The sequence below is a fragment of the Silene latifolia genome, chromosome 11, assembly GCF_048544455.1.
Source record: "Silene latifolia isolate original U9 population chromosome 11, ASM4854445v1, whole genome shotgun sequence".
NCBI lineage: Eukaryota > Viridiplantae > Streptophyta > Magnoliopsida > Caryophyllales > Caryophyllaceae > Silene > Silene latifolia.
Window position 1 is genome coordinate 108,906,057 of NC_133536.1, and position 13,554 is coordinate 108,919,610.

General features: G+C 37.7%; 1 protein-coding gene and 1 non-coding gene across 2 annotated transcripts; one reads left to right on the plus strand and one right to left on the minus strand.

The window, feature by feature from the left end:
* Positions 1-87: 87 nt before the first annotated feature.
* LOC141613791 (uncharacterized) lies at positions 88-1,460 on the minus strand. Its single transcript, XM_074432536.1, has 3 exons — positions 1,193-1,460; positions 806-1,150; positions 88-665 (listed from the first exon to the last, which is right to left on the minus strand). Exons 1-3 carry the CDS (start codon positions 1,458-1,460, stop codon positions 88-90), a joined length of 1,191 nt encoding a protein of 396 aa, XP_074288637.1.
* Positions 1,461-2,578: 1,118 nt separating this feature from the next.
* On the plus strand, positions 2,579-2,684 carry LOC141615754 (small nucleolar RNA R71). The gene has a single exon (XR_012530157.1). It is a non-coding gene; the product is annotated as a small nucleolar RNA R71 (small nucleolar RNA).
* The last annotated feature ends 10,870 nt before the right edge of the window (positions 2,685-13,554 follow it).

Genomic DNA, 13,554 nt, shown 5'->3' on the forward strand with positions numbered 1-13,554 from the left:
CAAACTCGGGCTTAACCCCTTGATGTCATCAATGCTATACCCAAGTGAGCTTCTATGAGTTCTCAAGGTTTACAAAAGTTTCATTTCTTACAACTCACTTAGATTAGTATTTATGATCACGGGGTAAGTCTCCCCCTCACCAAGGAAAGCATACATGAGTGAGGGAGGTAAAGGTTTGAGTTGTACCTTTGAAGGGAGAAAGCCCTCCACTTTCTTCAAAAGTTCTTCATCCACATCATGATCTTCTTTCATAGCTTCATCATGCAAGGAGATTTGAAAAACCTCTTCCATTTCCGCCTCTTGTCGGGCTACTTCATGCACTACCTCATCAATCACCTCAGTAGTGCTTAACCTCTCAACTCTTGGCCCTTTCATCAAATGTGGGAGGTTAAATTTGACATTGTTGCCCTCAATTTGGAAGGTTAGCCGCCCATTCTTGACATCAATAAGAACTCCTCCGGTAGCCAAAAATGGCCTCCCTAGGATGATGGGGGTATGGCTATCCTCTAGGATATCAAGGACAACAAAATCGGCGCGGATTAAAAGCTTTCCAACTTTGATGGGTACGTCTTCAAGCACCCCCAAAGGACGCTTGATGGTCCTATTCGCCAATTGAAGAGTCATGGTAGTAGGAGCAAGATTTTGAATGCCAATTTTCTTTGCAACTTTTAAAGGAATGACACTCACACTTGCTCCCAAGTCACAAAGAGCTCTTGATATAGGAACACCACCAACTACACATGGAATTGAAAAGCTTCCCGGGTCACCAAGTTTAGTGGGCATTTTGTTAGGATATGAGCACTACATGACTCTTCCATAGCCACTATATCTTGGTCACCCAAGACCCTTTTCTTGGTCAAGATGTCTTTTAAAACTTTTGAGTAGGTTGGCATGTTCCTAATCACTTCCGTAAAGGGTAGGGTGACTTCAAGTTTTTCAAGCATGTCACAAAACTTGGCATACTTAAAGTTTTCCCTACTCTTAATGGCTCTTGAGGGATAAGGAATATTAGACACAAGTTGAGATTTAGAAGATATCTTTGGAGGAACCGAATTCTTTGTTACCTTTTTGGTGTGTTGCAAAGGTACTTCTTCAATTGCTTCTTCCTCATAAGGAAGGTCTTCCACATATCCATCAACATCTTTTTCCACTTAAATTCCCCCACTTGAAGACTCTTCACAAGCTTTCTTACCCTTCTTGGCTTCACTCACTCTAGTCGACGATGTTATGGACGGGTTATCTTTTTCACCACTCATTTCCATCCTATCCCTCTTGGGATCCCCATCAACTTCTACCTCAAGATCTTTGTAGGGGTCCTCAAGCTCTACACCGCTACTCAAAACTACCACATGAGCATGGTGGCTATTTGAGGCGTCCTTGGAACTTTGTCCTTGGGCTAATAGACCACCGGTCAGCCTTTGAGGGTTAGCCATAGCATGAGAGGCCATCCTAGATTCCATTTACCTCATATCTTTAAGGAAGGTAGCCCTTAAGTTTGCTTGTTCTTGTTGGTTTGCCTTTTCTAGATTAGCCATCTCTTGGCTATGTTGCATTTGCATGTTCTTTATCATCTTCAAAAGTTCATTTTGGGAGGGTTCACTTTGGGGTTCTTGATAAGGTTGGTTGGCTATGGGTAAAGGGAACCCATAGTCATACCGAGTGTTGGGACCTTGGTTGTTGTTTTGCCCCCCTTGAAAATTTTCTCTAGGACCATTGTTGTTGAAATTTGGCCCTTGCCCTTGATCTTGAAACCCTTGAGTATACCCTTGCCCAAATCCTTGATTAGCTTGATTCACTTAATTCCCTTGATAGAACCCTTGGTTGTTTTGATTGCCTCCAAAATCTTGGTAACCTTGAGGTTGGTTGCCGTAGTTTTGGTTTTGATTGTTGTTTGGCAATTGGTTTAGATTTCTGGGCTTATTTATTTGGTTGGAGTATCCTCCCCTTGGTTGAGAGAATCCGGGTGGATTATTTGGGGCTTGAGGTTGGAGATGTTGTGGGTTTCGAACATTGGTACTCTTGTAGCTAAAATTGGGATGGTTCTTCAAACCCGGATGGTAGAAGTTAGTGTTTGGGTTGTAGACATTGGGATTGTTGTAGGGTGGTCTTGGTGGTCTTGTATAGTTGTTATAGCTTTGGAAAGCATTAACATCTTGGACATTCTCCTCATACCCACCATTATAGTTGTTGGTACACATGTCAAAAGTGTGACCATTCCCTCCACAAAGCTCGCAAGGTAAAACTTGAGCTACCTCTTCCATGGGTGGACCATGTGAGGTGGTGGCTTTGGTGAACTTGGTTTCTTTGCAATTTCTCGAGTTGCTTGGTGAGAAAATCAAGCTTGGCATTTGTCTCGACATTTGCATTAGAAGAGTTCTCCTTAGGGAATTTGCCATTTCTCCTAAGCATGTTTCCTCTTGAGCCATAATTTGCTTCCGAGTCTACCATCTTCTTGATTAGTGCCGTCCCTTCTTCATCACCTAAATGATCAAATTCTCCCCCAGCGGAGGCATTTACCATCTCTTTAGTTCTAGGCAACAATGTTTGAAAGGAGGTTTGGGTGATGTACCACTCCGGGATCTCATGGTGAGGACAACTTGCAATAAGGTCTTGATATCGATCCCAAGCTTCACCCAAGGATTCCCCATCTTCTTGTTAGAAAGTATGAATTTCATTATGAAGCATGGCGGTCTTGGATGACGGATAGTACTTGGCCCTGAACGCCTTAGCCAAAGCATCCCATGTTGTGAATGTATTTGCAGGGTGAATATTCAACCACCGGTCCGCCTTACCCGTCAAAGAGAATGGGAACAACATCATCCTTAGAGTGTCCTCGGATACCCCGTTCTTCTTCATCATTGAGACCTTTCTCTTGAACTTTCGTAGGTGAGCATGCGCATCTTCTTCAATATGCCCCCAAAACAAATCCTTCTCGAGTAACCCAACTTGGGCGGGATGCATCTCAAAGTTGTTGGGAGCCAAAGTGCTAAAATTAATAGGGTTACATGAATCATTATGGTTAGGCCGGTTGTGATCTCATAGAGCCATTTGTGGTGGTGGATTTGGTATATGAGGGGGTGGTGATTGAGGTGGACTTGGAAGTGGAAAGTTGTGAAAGGGATTTTCTATAGGGATCTCAATTGCGTTGTTTGGTTGAAGTGGGGTTGTGGTATCAATGATTGGTAGGGTGTGTGGGTTTGGTTGGTCTATGTTTACTTGAGTAAGGTTCCGAACTCTATCAAGGGTCCTTGTCCTCAACGTCTTAAAAAGCCTTTCGGGGTCGGAATTGAAGAGTAGAGCTTGATGGTTCCTTCTAGGCTTGCACTCGAAAAACTGTTAGTCTCCTAGTGTCTTTACACACTAGGGGAGGGCAAGAAATCACACACTCTACAATGAAGCACACAACTACTAAAACAAACTAACAAGTGAGATATAACTAAATCAAAGACTCTTAATAAACTAAATATAACCTAATGCCATCCCCGGCAACGGCGCCATTTGATGAGTAAGATGTAGGTAGGGTCGAGTCTCTTATCACCAACAATAATTTTAACCCAATTTAGTAGTATAAATCGGGGTTGAACCACGAGGATGGAGGGGTTTCTACTTAGCTTAATTGGGAGTCTAGTCTAGTCAAAAATGAAAGGAAAGGAGTTGATTTTAACTACTAGATGTAACTAAAACAAAAAATTGAGAGGAAATGTATACGATTGACTAAAGGCTAGGGATTTGGGGTTCATCTAAATGGTTTAAGGGCAAACATGATGATTTAAGGAGTCTATGATGAGAGGTTATCCTAGGATGAAAAATCAATGTCTTGATTATCCTAAAGATGACCACTAACTTTCATTAAGCATCACACTTCTCTTAAACATACAACAAGACCACCACAAACTTTCATTCAATGAGGGAATATAAGCAATAATGAAAAAAAGCATAAGCTTTCACTCACACAATTCATCAAACACCTTGTGTGCATGAATAAGAAAGACAAACAATTCACCCAAGACCCAAATAATCATAAAATCATGCCCATTAATTCCATTTAGACTCCTCCTAAACCCTAGAAGGATTTATACTCACTCATGTTCAAATTGTTCATACAAACAAAGGTATAAAAACAAGTAATCAAAAGAGATGACATGATATAGATTCAAACAACTATAAAAGGCAACTCGAAATGTAAACAATTGGTTAAACAAGTAAATAAGAGGAGAAATATACCAACTATGAGTAAAGATGGTTGCTTTGATTGAAGAAATGAAGAGAATCCTTCAATATCTTCCAATACAACCCAAAAACAAAATGTAAACAATTGACAATAACTACTACTAAGCTAATTTTACTAAATGATTAATATTAATTATCGAAAGATTAGTGCTTTGATTAAGGAAAGATTGCATAAATTAGGGAAAGTTTTCAGATCTAGGGTTGTGTGTACAAATGGTTAAGGGAGGGGGTATTTATAGTCTTTCATTGGATTTAGAAAAGAAGAGAAAATGAAGCCCAAATCCGCAGCAGCTGCGTTCTACCGGTGGACCGGCTACCGGTTAGCCTACCGGTAGCGAGGCCATTGAAAACTTGATGGAATTTTGGGAAAATAACTAGCATGTGTGTTCTGCCGGTGGACTGGCTGCCGGCCTGCCGGCAGAACACATTCTTCAGTACTTTCAAGTCTTCGTGATTGAGTCTTCTACCGGTTGGCCGGCTGCCGGCTCTTCTGCCGCTAGCGAGACCAATTGATTAATTCTTCTTCAATTCTAATTCCAAGTGTGATGTTGTGCTCTGCCGATGGACCGGCTGCCGGGCTACCGGCAGAACACAGTCTTCAGCTTCTTTTCGTTCCTCTTGGCAATGTCAGTGGGAGTGTTCTGCCGGTGGCAGGACCGGCTGCCGGTATGCCGGCAGAACACACTTCTCAGCCTTTTTCAACTCCTTTTCTTCTCAAGCTAACACGAGCTAGCTCCTTCACTCGGTCTTCATTCCATCTTGCCTTTTTCAAGGCCAATTCCCTACAAAAGAGTACGGGGAGTCATAATATCGAGGTGCATGGAACAAAGGGCAAAACATGAGCGAGAGTGAGCTAAAAACGTGCTAAAGAAGGAAAAAATGCATGAGAAACGGGAAGTGAAATGGCATAAACTAACCACATATCAAGTCCTTAGGAGAAGATTGGTGTCTTGCAAGTCCCGCAAGGCCATGCACGCCTTCCCATTGCAAAGAAAAGCTTGCTGCATAACAATTCGCTCGTCCTGGCTTGGGGACGCCCGTCCTGGTCTGGGCCGACCTTGGGACGCCCGTCATAAAGGGCTTCTCTTCTTGTCTTTGCTTTGCTGCCTTGTGATCCGTGGGGATCATCAAGGGGTCGTGGGGTTTCTTTGTTATTGGCCATTCGTTGCTTTATTGACTTAGGCCTTTAATGCTAGTCTCCTCTTTGGTGCTTGGTCGTTATATGTTTATCAATTTAGCTCCGTTTTACTCCGTTTAGGCAAGGTTAGTGTTCCTCTCCTACCAAGGACTCCCAACCTCATAGAACATGCATAATAGGAAGCTAAAGACAAAAAACGACCCTAATACACACAAAAAGGCATAGGAACTAGGCTAGTTAGGGGACTAAATGTGAGTAAATATGAGTCACATTAATGACTACGATATGAATGACATGCTATCAAACAACCACCACCATGGTACCGGGACACGCCCAGATATACCGACAACCACACTAGTACCGGGACACGCCCAGACATACCAACAACCACAAACAGGTACCGGGACACGCCCAAACATACAGGTTCCAAAAGCCAATCGGATCCCCTGCCAAACATCGTGTCTCAACCACACGAGTCCCTCTATAACTCAAGCCATTAATGTGCACATCCCTCTTGGAGTGGGAAACTCCAAGAGGCAACCCGAGCGTGAGACAGTCTCCTAACCGTCTCACATCTGCATAACAAAAAGTAATCAACCAAGTCCTCTGACATACAAGACAATACAATAAATGCAAGATACCGTATAACATGCCAATTATCGACTCATTCAATGCAAATGAACGACAAATGACTCATTTAACAAGTAGACATAATATTAAACTGAGTAGGATAAACCTACCTTTTAGCAAGCTCCATAAGCGATCCCATAACAACAAACACCGCTCGATAAAACCGTCACCTAAATACGATAATCAAATATATTTAATTACTAACTAATCTAATCTAATTAAATTAAATACGAATTAATAAATTAAATATAAACCCGTCTTAAAGCTATTCAAATCCCGTCTTCATTACCCACACTCGAACTCCTCCTAGCCCCGACAACCACCGCCTCCGCTGCCATCATGGACCAACACCATCGTCCATGGTGGCCCACGTCCAGCAGCCCACAACCACGACAGCACGACCCCGACACACGACCAACAACACCCTCAACAACAACACACACCCGACTCCACACTTGAACAATTTCTTATCCACCACCACCGCACCACCGTTGCCCCACCTGGCCACGATATTCACAGCCTCCTGCCGACAACCACACGTCTCCCTCGTCGGCAGCCACAATGACCAACAACAACACCGTACAACAACATACAACAACAACAACCTCGACTATCTATCCTTACACCCTCTTTTACCACCTATTTCCCACCACCACGACCGCCCTAACCACCACCCATAACCACCCCTCAACCCTCGACCCAAACCACCCCACACCCGGTCTAAGTCGACCCACAATAAGGTGAAACTCGCAGCCCTAACCCGACTCACCAAAACGCCCCAAAATCCCTTTAATAAACTCGGTCAAACCGCCCCTATGGTGGTCAACGGTGGGTTCAGGGTCAGTCAAAGTGGTCACTCGGTGGGACAAGGTCAAGGCGGGTTTATGGTATAAATTAATTAAGATGAAAGACGGTATTACCTTGTGATCTCGAGGCGAGGTGACGGAATCTCCTTTTCCTCTCTTTCTCTCTTCTCTCTTTTGTGTGGTGGAAATTATAATGTTGTGAGATTGTGTTTGGATAAGGGTTGAGTAGATAAGGTGACGGTATATATATATATATATATATATATATATATATATATATATATATATATATATATATATATATATATATATATATATATATATATATATATATATATATATATATATATATATATAAGGTAGTATACGAATATGTATACATGTATCGTATCACATATTATTATTATTATTACAACTTGTTATTATTATTATCATTAATTACCATCCTATAATTTTTATTATTATTATTTTCTTATTTCGTCTCATACATGATTCGTATAAAATACAATAATATTATTTATATAATTATAAAATATGGGGTATTACAATCTTCCCCCTTAAAATGAACTTCGTCCCCGAAGTTCGCCCCACTCTCTCCTTTCCTCAAATCTCATCACTGATTCTCATGCACTCTCTCTCGCCTCACGTGCTTGTCAACTGTATACGCTCTTTCTTATTATCATTCTCACATCAAAGTTTTTTGTTCCATTCTCATTGGTTTCTCACATTCCGTACTTCCTCTTTCCTTAATTCCGAATTGTTACATTCACTCCCCCTAAAAGAGAACTTCGTCCCAAAGTTCAACTATCAATCCTCATTGTGTGCTCTTATACGTTCACTACTAAATTCCAAAAATGCTTATGTTCCAGGTTCAACACTCTCTCTTACCTATTGCGATTCCATTATCAAATCCCATATCGTCTTATGCCATTGCCATAATCCCACTCTAGAAGCCTCCCAAACGTCAAAGCACAAGGTCCAACCCACAGTTCGAAACTCAAATCCCACAAATAACTCCCAACTCGTGTTGGTTATAGGAATGTGTATCCATCACGGGGTATAACTCGATTATTACTAAGTATCTATGTCACGTCAAATCTCATACCTTCACATGTATGCACATCAAAACACCAATTATGCGGACTCTAGAAAATAATCAATTAATGTAAAATTTCTCATTGTGTGACTCGGCCATATTCCACATTCCCATTTCCGGACATCATGCCACGCATATACCGCGTCCAATCCACCACATGATCATACATGTGTTTCCATATCCTTCCCCATTCATCATCAATACTTCCGCTCATAAATAAGGCCACAATCACTATCATGTAATGACCACTATGCGACACATAACTTGCATTTTCATCGTACTTGTACAAAATAAAATAAAATAACCTCAATTAACACACATCAAACAAGGTTATCACATCATTCTTGTAATCCAATTACATATGTCAATTCACAACTTTCATTTGAATTTCGCTCTTAAATAGCAAAAGCTACCCAATCTGGTCAAACATAAACAATTCCAAAATATCACTCATGTAAGGTCAACATGTTAATCTAAACACAACTCAACTAACATCAACCGCGAGATAAGGGTACACCTAATATTAGGTCGAGTATTGACAAAACAAGGGTCAAAGTAGATCACTCGGTCGAGTATAGGAGGCCACTCGACCGAGCAGGTGACCACTCGGTCGATTGCATAGTGCACTCGGTCGAGTGTCACCTGGGCAGAATGTTTTAATTCTCAAACTCGTTTTCAAGCTTTCCTATTTCATCACTCAATTAGGCACTACAACAAAGTCACGATGTACACCGTTGGCGTTCCATGTGATGAGTGGGAGGCAACTTTACAAACAATATTTATACTACCGCTCATATGCCAAAATTTCACCCTAAAATTTTCACACTCATACCCGTGGAGATCAACTTGGTGATACTACATCTACAACTTTATATCACAAAATAACATTTTTGGAAAACTCGACTTTCAAAGGGCAACCTCGTCTCTTTATCTCACAAGATAACATCCCCCGAACAACCGACATCGGTATAGTAGTATAACCATCAATTACCATGTAACACGTGTACAATAACTTTCGGTTAGTTTCGCCATTCGTTTCTTACAACGACTTTTACTAGACACCTTGTACCCTCAAATCTCATTAATCACCTCAAGTTCCATATAATACTCTCTTATATGCCTATTTCATAAATTCTTGTTACCATCTTTCAATTCTCATCAATCCTTGAATTAAATTTACATATTCCCACAACTATGAACAACCCAAGTTATCACTTTATTCTACCCTTAGGTACCTCAATTAGTTTCTCACTATTCCACAATTCAAATCTCATTTATTTACCACCCAATATTCCAAGTTATTTCCAACAACAATATCCCCCAATATGCAACCCAAAGCTCACTCACTATTCATAAGTTCAATCAATCAACAAACGTTCGACCTAGATCACACATCGCTCACTAACCACAAATTATCTCGCGCAATCCTCTTACTCAATTCAAGACACCTCATGCAAGCTAAAGTCACCTTCTTGTACTCCCAATTTCCAATACAAATTATGCACAAAGTCACACCCCAACTTTTCTCTTCAATCCACAAAACACACCAATAACTTTGGATCACCGAACTAATACTTCTTTGGTCGTATAATCCCATTCCCTAGCATGAAAGGTTCCTTCCTCTAGAGCCAATAACCACGTCACGTCCTTATACTCTAAGTTTTATACTCTACATTGTTAACCTATACTCGTAAACAACTCATTTCTATTCACTATTCTTTCACTCATAATACTTACACTACTACTTAAACAAACCCAATTCAATCCCTAACACATCATTCAAGGTTTCAACCAATAGAATCTCATTCATCACGTGACTTACTTCTCACGGCATCATATATGTACCTCTCTACTTGACTCAAACTTAACTCAATTAATCAAATTTGCCTTAATCCAAATAAAACACGTGTTTCCCATTCATAACTCTCAAGATGCAACACTCACTCATCACACATTATTAGCACTCTTTATCCTCATAGCTCATCGACTCACGTCCGTTTCACATCCTATCCAACACAACCATATATGTCTACACGTCTTTACTCATCACGACTATATAACCCACAAGGCAAACTAAGCATTGACACATATATAAGCAAAACAACATATTATTAACAAAGATTCCAATACTACGAAACAAGAAAACCATGTTTTAAATACGAAGTTTTAAAATTTAATCATACACACTATGGTATATATATATATATATATATATATATATATATATATATATATATATATATATATATATATATATATATATATATATATATATATATATATATATATATATATATATATATATATATATATATATATATATATATAAAGTTTGGCAAAATTTTAAGATAAGATTTTCAAATTAAGGCAATGCATAGCATTATTAACAAAATTGAAGTCTTATTACTCAATTAAATCAAGGAAACTTTAAAACGAAAGTTTTCAATTTTTAAGACCATACCTAACATTGTTAAACAACATTTGAATCAACACAATACTACACCAACAAGGACTAGGTACCGAGAAATAATTAAGTCATATTTCAGAGCAAAATCAAAATTATTCATTTTGAAATGAAATTTCAAAAGATTTTGGGCAACATCTTAAAAATGAAAGCATGATTCAAGATGATACATGTCGTTACCAACAAGGATAGTAGCCTCCTTAGTTAATTAAACTAAGTTTCAAACGCGGAAAAAACAAAATTTTGGAACGAAGATTAAAGTTTCAAAAATTTTGTAACACAATTTTCAAGGCATTTTTTTCTTAAAGGTGTTGGAGTTAGTGTCCTCCACAATAGTGCGTTAACATAATAAATCTCATTAATAGAATATCATCAGATATTTAATTATTTGATCCTCGTCAGTTGATTAACGTAAATCGATAACGGTTGGCTGACTAGAGTTTGACGTTATTGTCGTGGGACGGCGGTGATCAACTGACCCCTTTCGGTCACACCTAAAGGAACGAACCCTAATTGATAACTAATTAATTGTATGAGATACAATTTATTTAGTCCCTTGATTTATAGACTAAGAGGTTAGTCGATTATTATTAGAGAGATTTCGAGTTGCGAACTCGAGGAGCGGCAGTTATTATTTAATCATGCGATAATTAAATAATAAGTTTTGGGAAACGGGTTTTAGTTAATTAACTGTTAATTTACTAAAATTGTACTAATTGATTAATGTGATTAATATTAGTACGTAAATAATATGTGTAGTGGTACACGTATATTTACGGAGTGAATTGGACGAATTAATTATGGAAGCTTTTAAACATGATACGATGTTTAAAATGAAAATTACACGGATTTGTGCGACAAATATAAAAACCAACATGGACCCGTATATGGTCATGTGGACCGTGTAAAATAAGTGTAATGGATGATTACTCACATAATCATTTTACCTTATTTTGTATACTACCATAATATATATCTTATACTAGATTTTGCATGTGATGTAAGATAAAATTATAAGACAAAAAATTTGTCCACTTGAGGACTCCACCCGCCACTTCCATTTCCCCTTCTACACTCCATATATTTGTTCACTACTTTACTCTACCTCTTACACATACTTCACTTATTCTTTGCATGTGAACATCTTCTACAATCTCTCTACAATAATTCTCTAGTATACATTATTACTAAAAAAAAGTTAGTAATATTACTAGTTTTATTATCAAGGGCTCATATTAACAAGTTACTAGTTCATACTTGTTAATATTTTTGGGTAGTTCTTGGGTGCAACTTGGAGGAGACTTTCTAGTTGAAGGTTTTTCAAGGAGGATCATCCACATCATTTTAGCTCAAGAACAAATTAGTAAGGAGAACTAATTTGTGCCCACTTTACCTTATATTCAATGTAAAGAAATTGTTTTTCCTTATACTTTCTTTTTATGCTTTCATATTAGCATGCATGTTACATAGATCACATAAACAACAATTTATGAGATAAATTTATTTTATTAGAGAGTCTAATATGGATCTATGATCTTTCAAGTGGTATCAGAGCTAAGGCTTGTAATTTGTATGTTGATTTTAAGCATTTTAATGAATTATGAGATAATTAGTAAAAACTCAAAAATTGTGTTAGAAGAGGTTTTAGTAAGAAATTTTAGGGACATGCATACCTACTGATCTCAAAAGGTTTTTGGAATTGTTTGGTGATTTGTGAAGCAATTTTGCTAATTTTAATGATTTTTTGGTAGAAAACCGAGTCAAAATGTCGCATTTTAGTGAAAAATTGACTAAAATTAGTTAAATGTTGATTCGGTGCATGGATTTTTTTATGGTAGTTCATTCATGTTTTCTACTGATTGTATGCAAAAAGTTGAAGGTTGGTTCGGATTTTTGCATGTTTATTGATTTTTTGAGTAAAAAGTCGATAAAAGTCCAATTAATTATTCATAATTTCGAAATTTTTGATTCTGCCCATGATAAATTTATGTACATTTAAGAATATTATTTAAATATCAAAAGTGATTTTGCATGTGTGTTTTCACTTTGTTTTGATGTTTATTGGTTTTAGTGGTTAAAAACCGATAAATATCGATCTTTTTCTTCACAAAATTTATCCGGAATTTTTGGGCAATTTTTCTGTCATTTTGGTGTTCTTGGGAGTGTTCCAGAATACTAAAAATTTTTGTTTCAATTTTTTGGGTAATTTTTCAATGATTTTGGATTTTTACTTAAATATTATGATTTTACCGATTAAATTAGCAAAATATCACCAAATCAAACTAATTATTTATCATAAAATTAGTGAGGACTAATTTTGAGGTTCAAAACAGTTTGGATAATTAGTTTGGACTTAAATGAGATTTAAGAGTTAATTATTGATTTTTACATGTTAAAAATCGATTAAATCCACAAAAACCGAGATGGATACCAATGAATGATAGGTAGGTCGATTTTGGCATCATATTTACAGCATTTTAAGCATATTTATTTAAGTTGAATGAATGATTGTCATTTATTTAAAGTATTTATCTTTTGTACCTAGTATGGCCTAGTTAATTTTAATCGTTATTACCCGAAATGAATGGGAATATCGATTTGTTTGTAATTAAATACGATCTCGTATCGTCGGTTTGTAATTAATTAATAGTTTTATTCATTTTATTAATTAATGTATAATAGGAATAGCTATGTAATTCATTTGTAATAGTTATTTTACCGGCGTTTCCAAAAGACGGATTACAACGAGACGGAGTCTATTTTTGGAAGGTGTTCCAAATCCCACAAGGAAGAGCCACTTATGGAATGAAGAGGCAAGGGACCAAGGAGTTGGTTTCCGAAATGTAATAGACTAGTTTTTTATTAACTAGGAGGCCATACTAGGATTTATTCATATGCTTACATGTTTTCTTGTTTTATTTTCGCGCATGCCAAAATCGCCACTCACATGCATTTTATTTTATTTTCGCGGTTGTCAATTCACGTCATTTACATTCACCGAATTAATTCACTTATAAGGAATTTATGACTAAATTGACAAGATCTCTCACATAACTAAAATTGAGATTAGCCTTACCAATTAGTAACACCTATGAATCTCTTGTTCATTAGAGCCACGCTCGCCCAAGCGGGGTGTTCTCTTTTTACCTTGGGTAAGTAGGGTGGTAAGCGGTTATCACACGCCAAAATT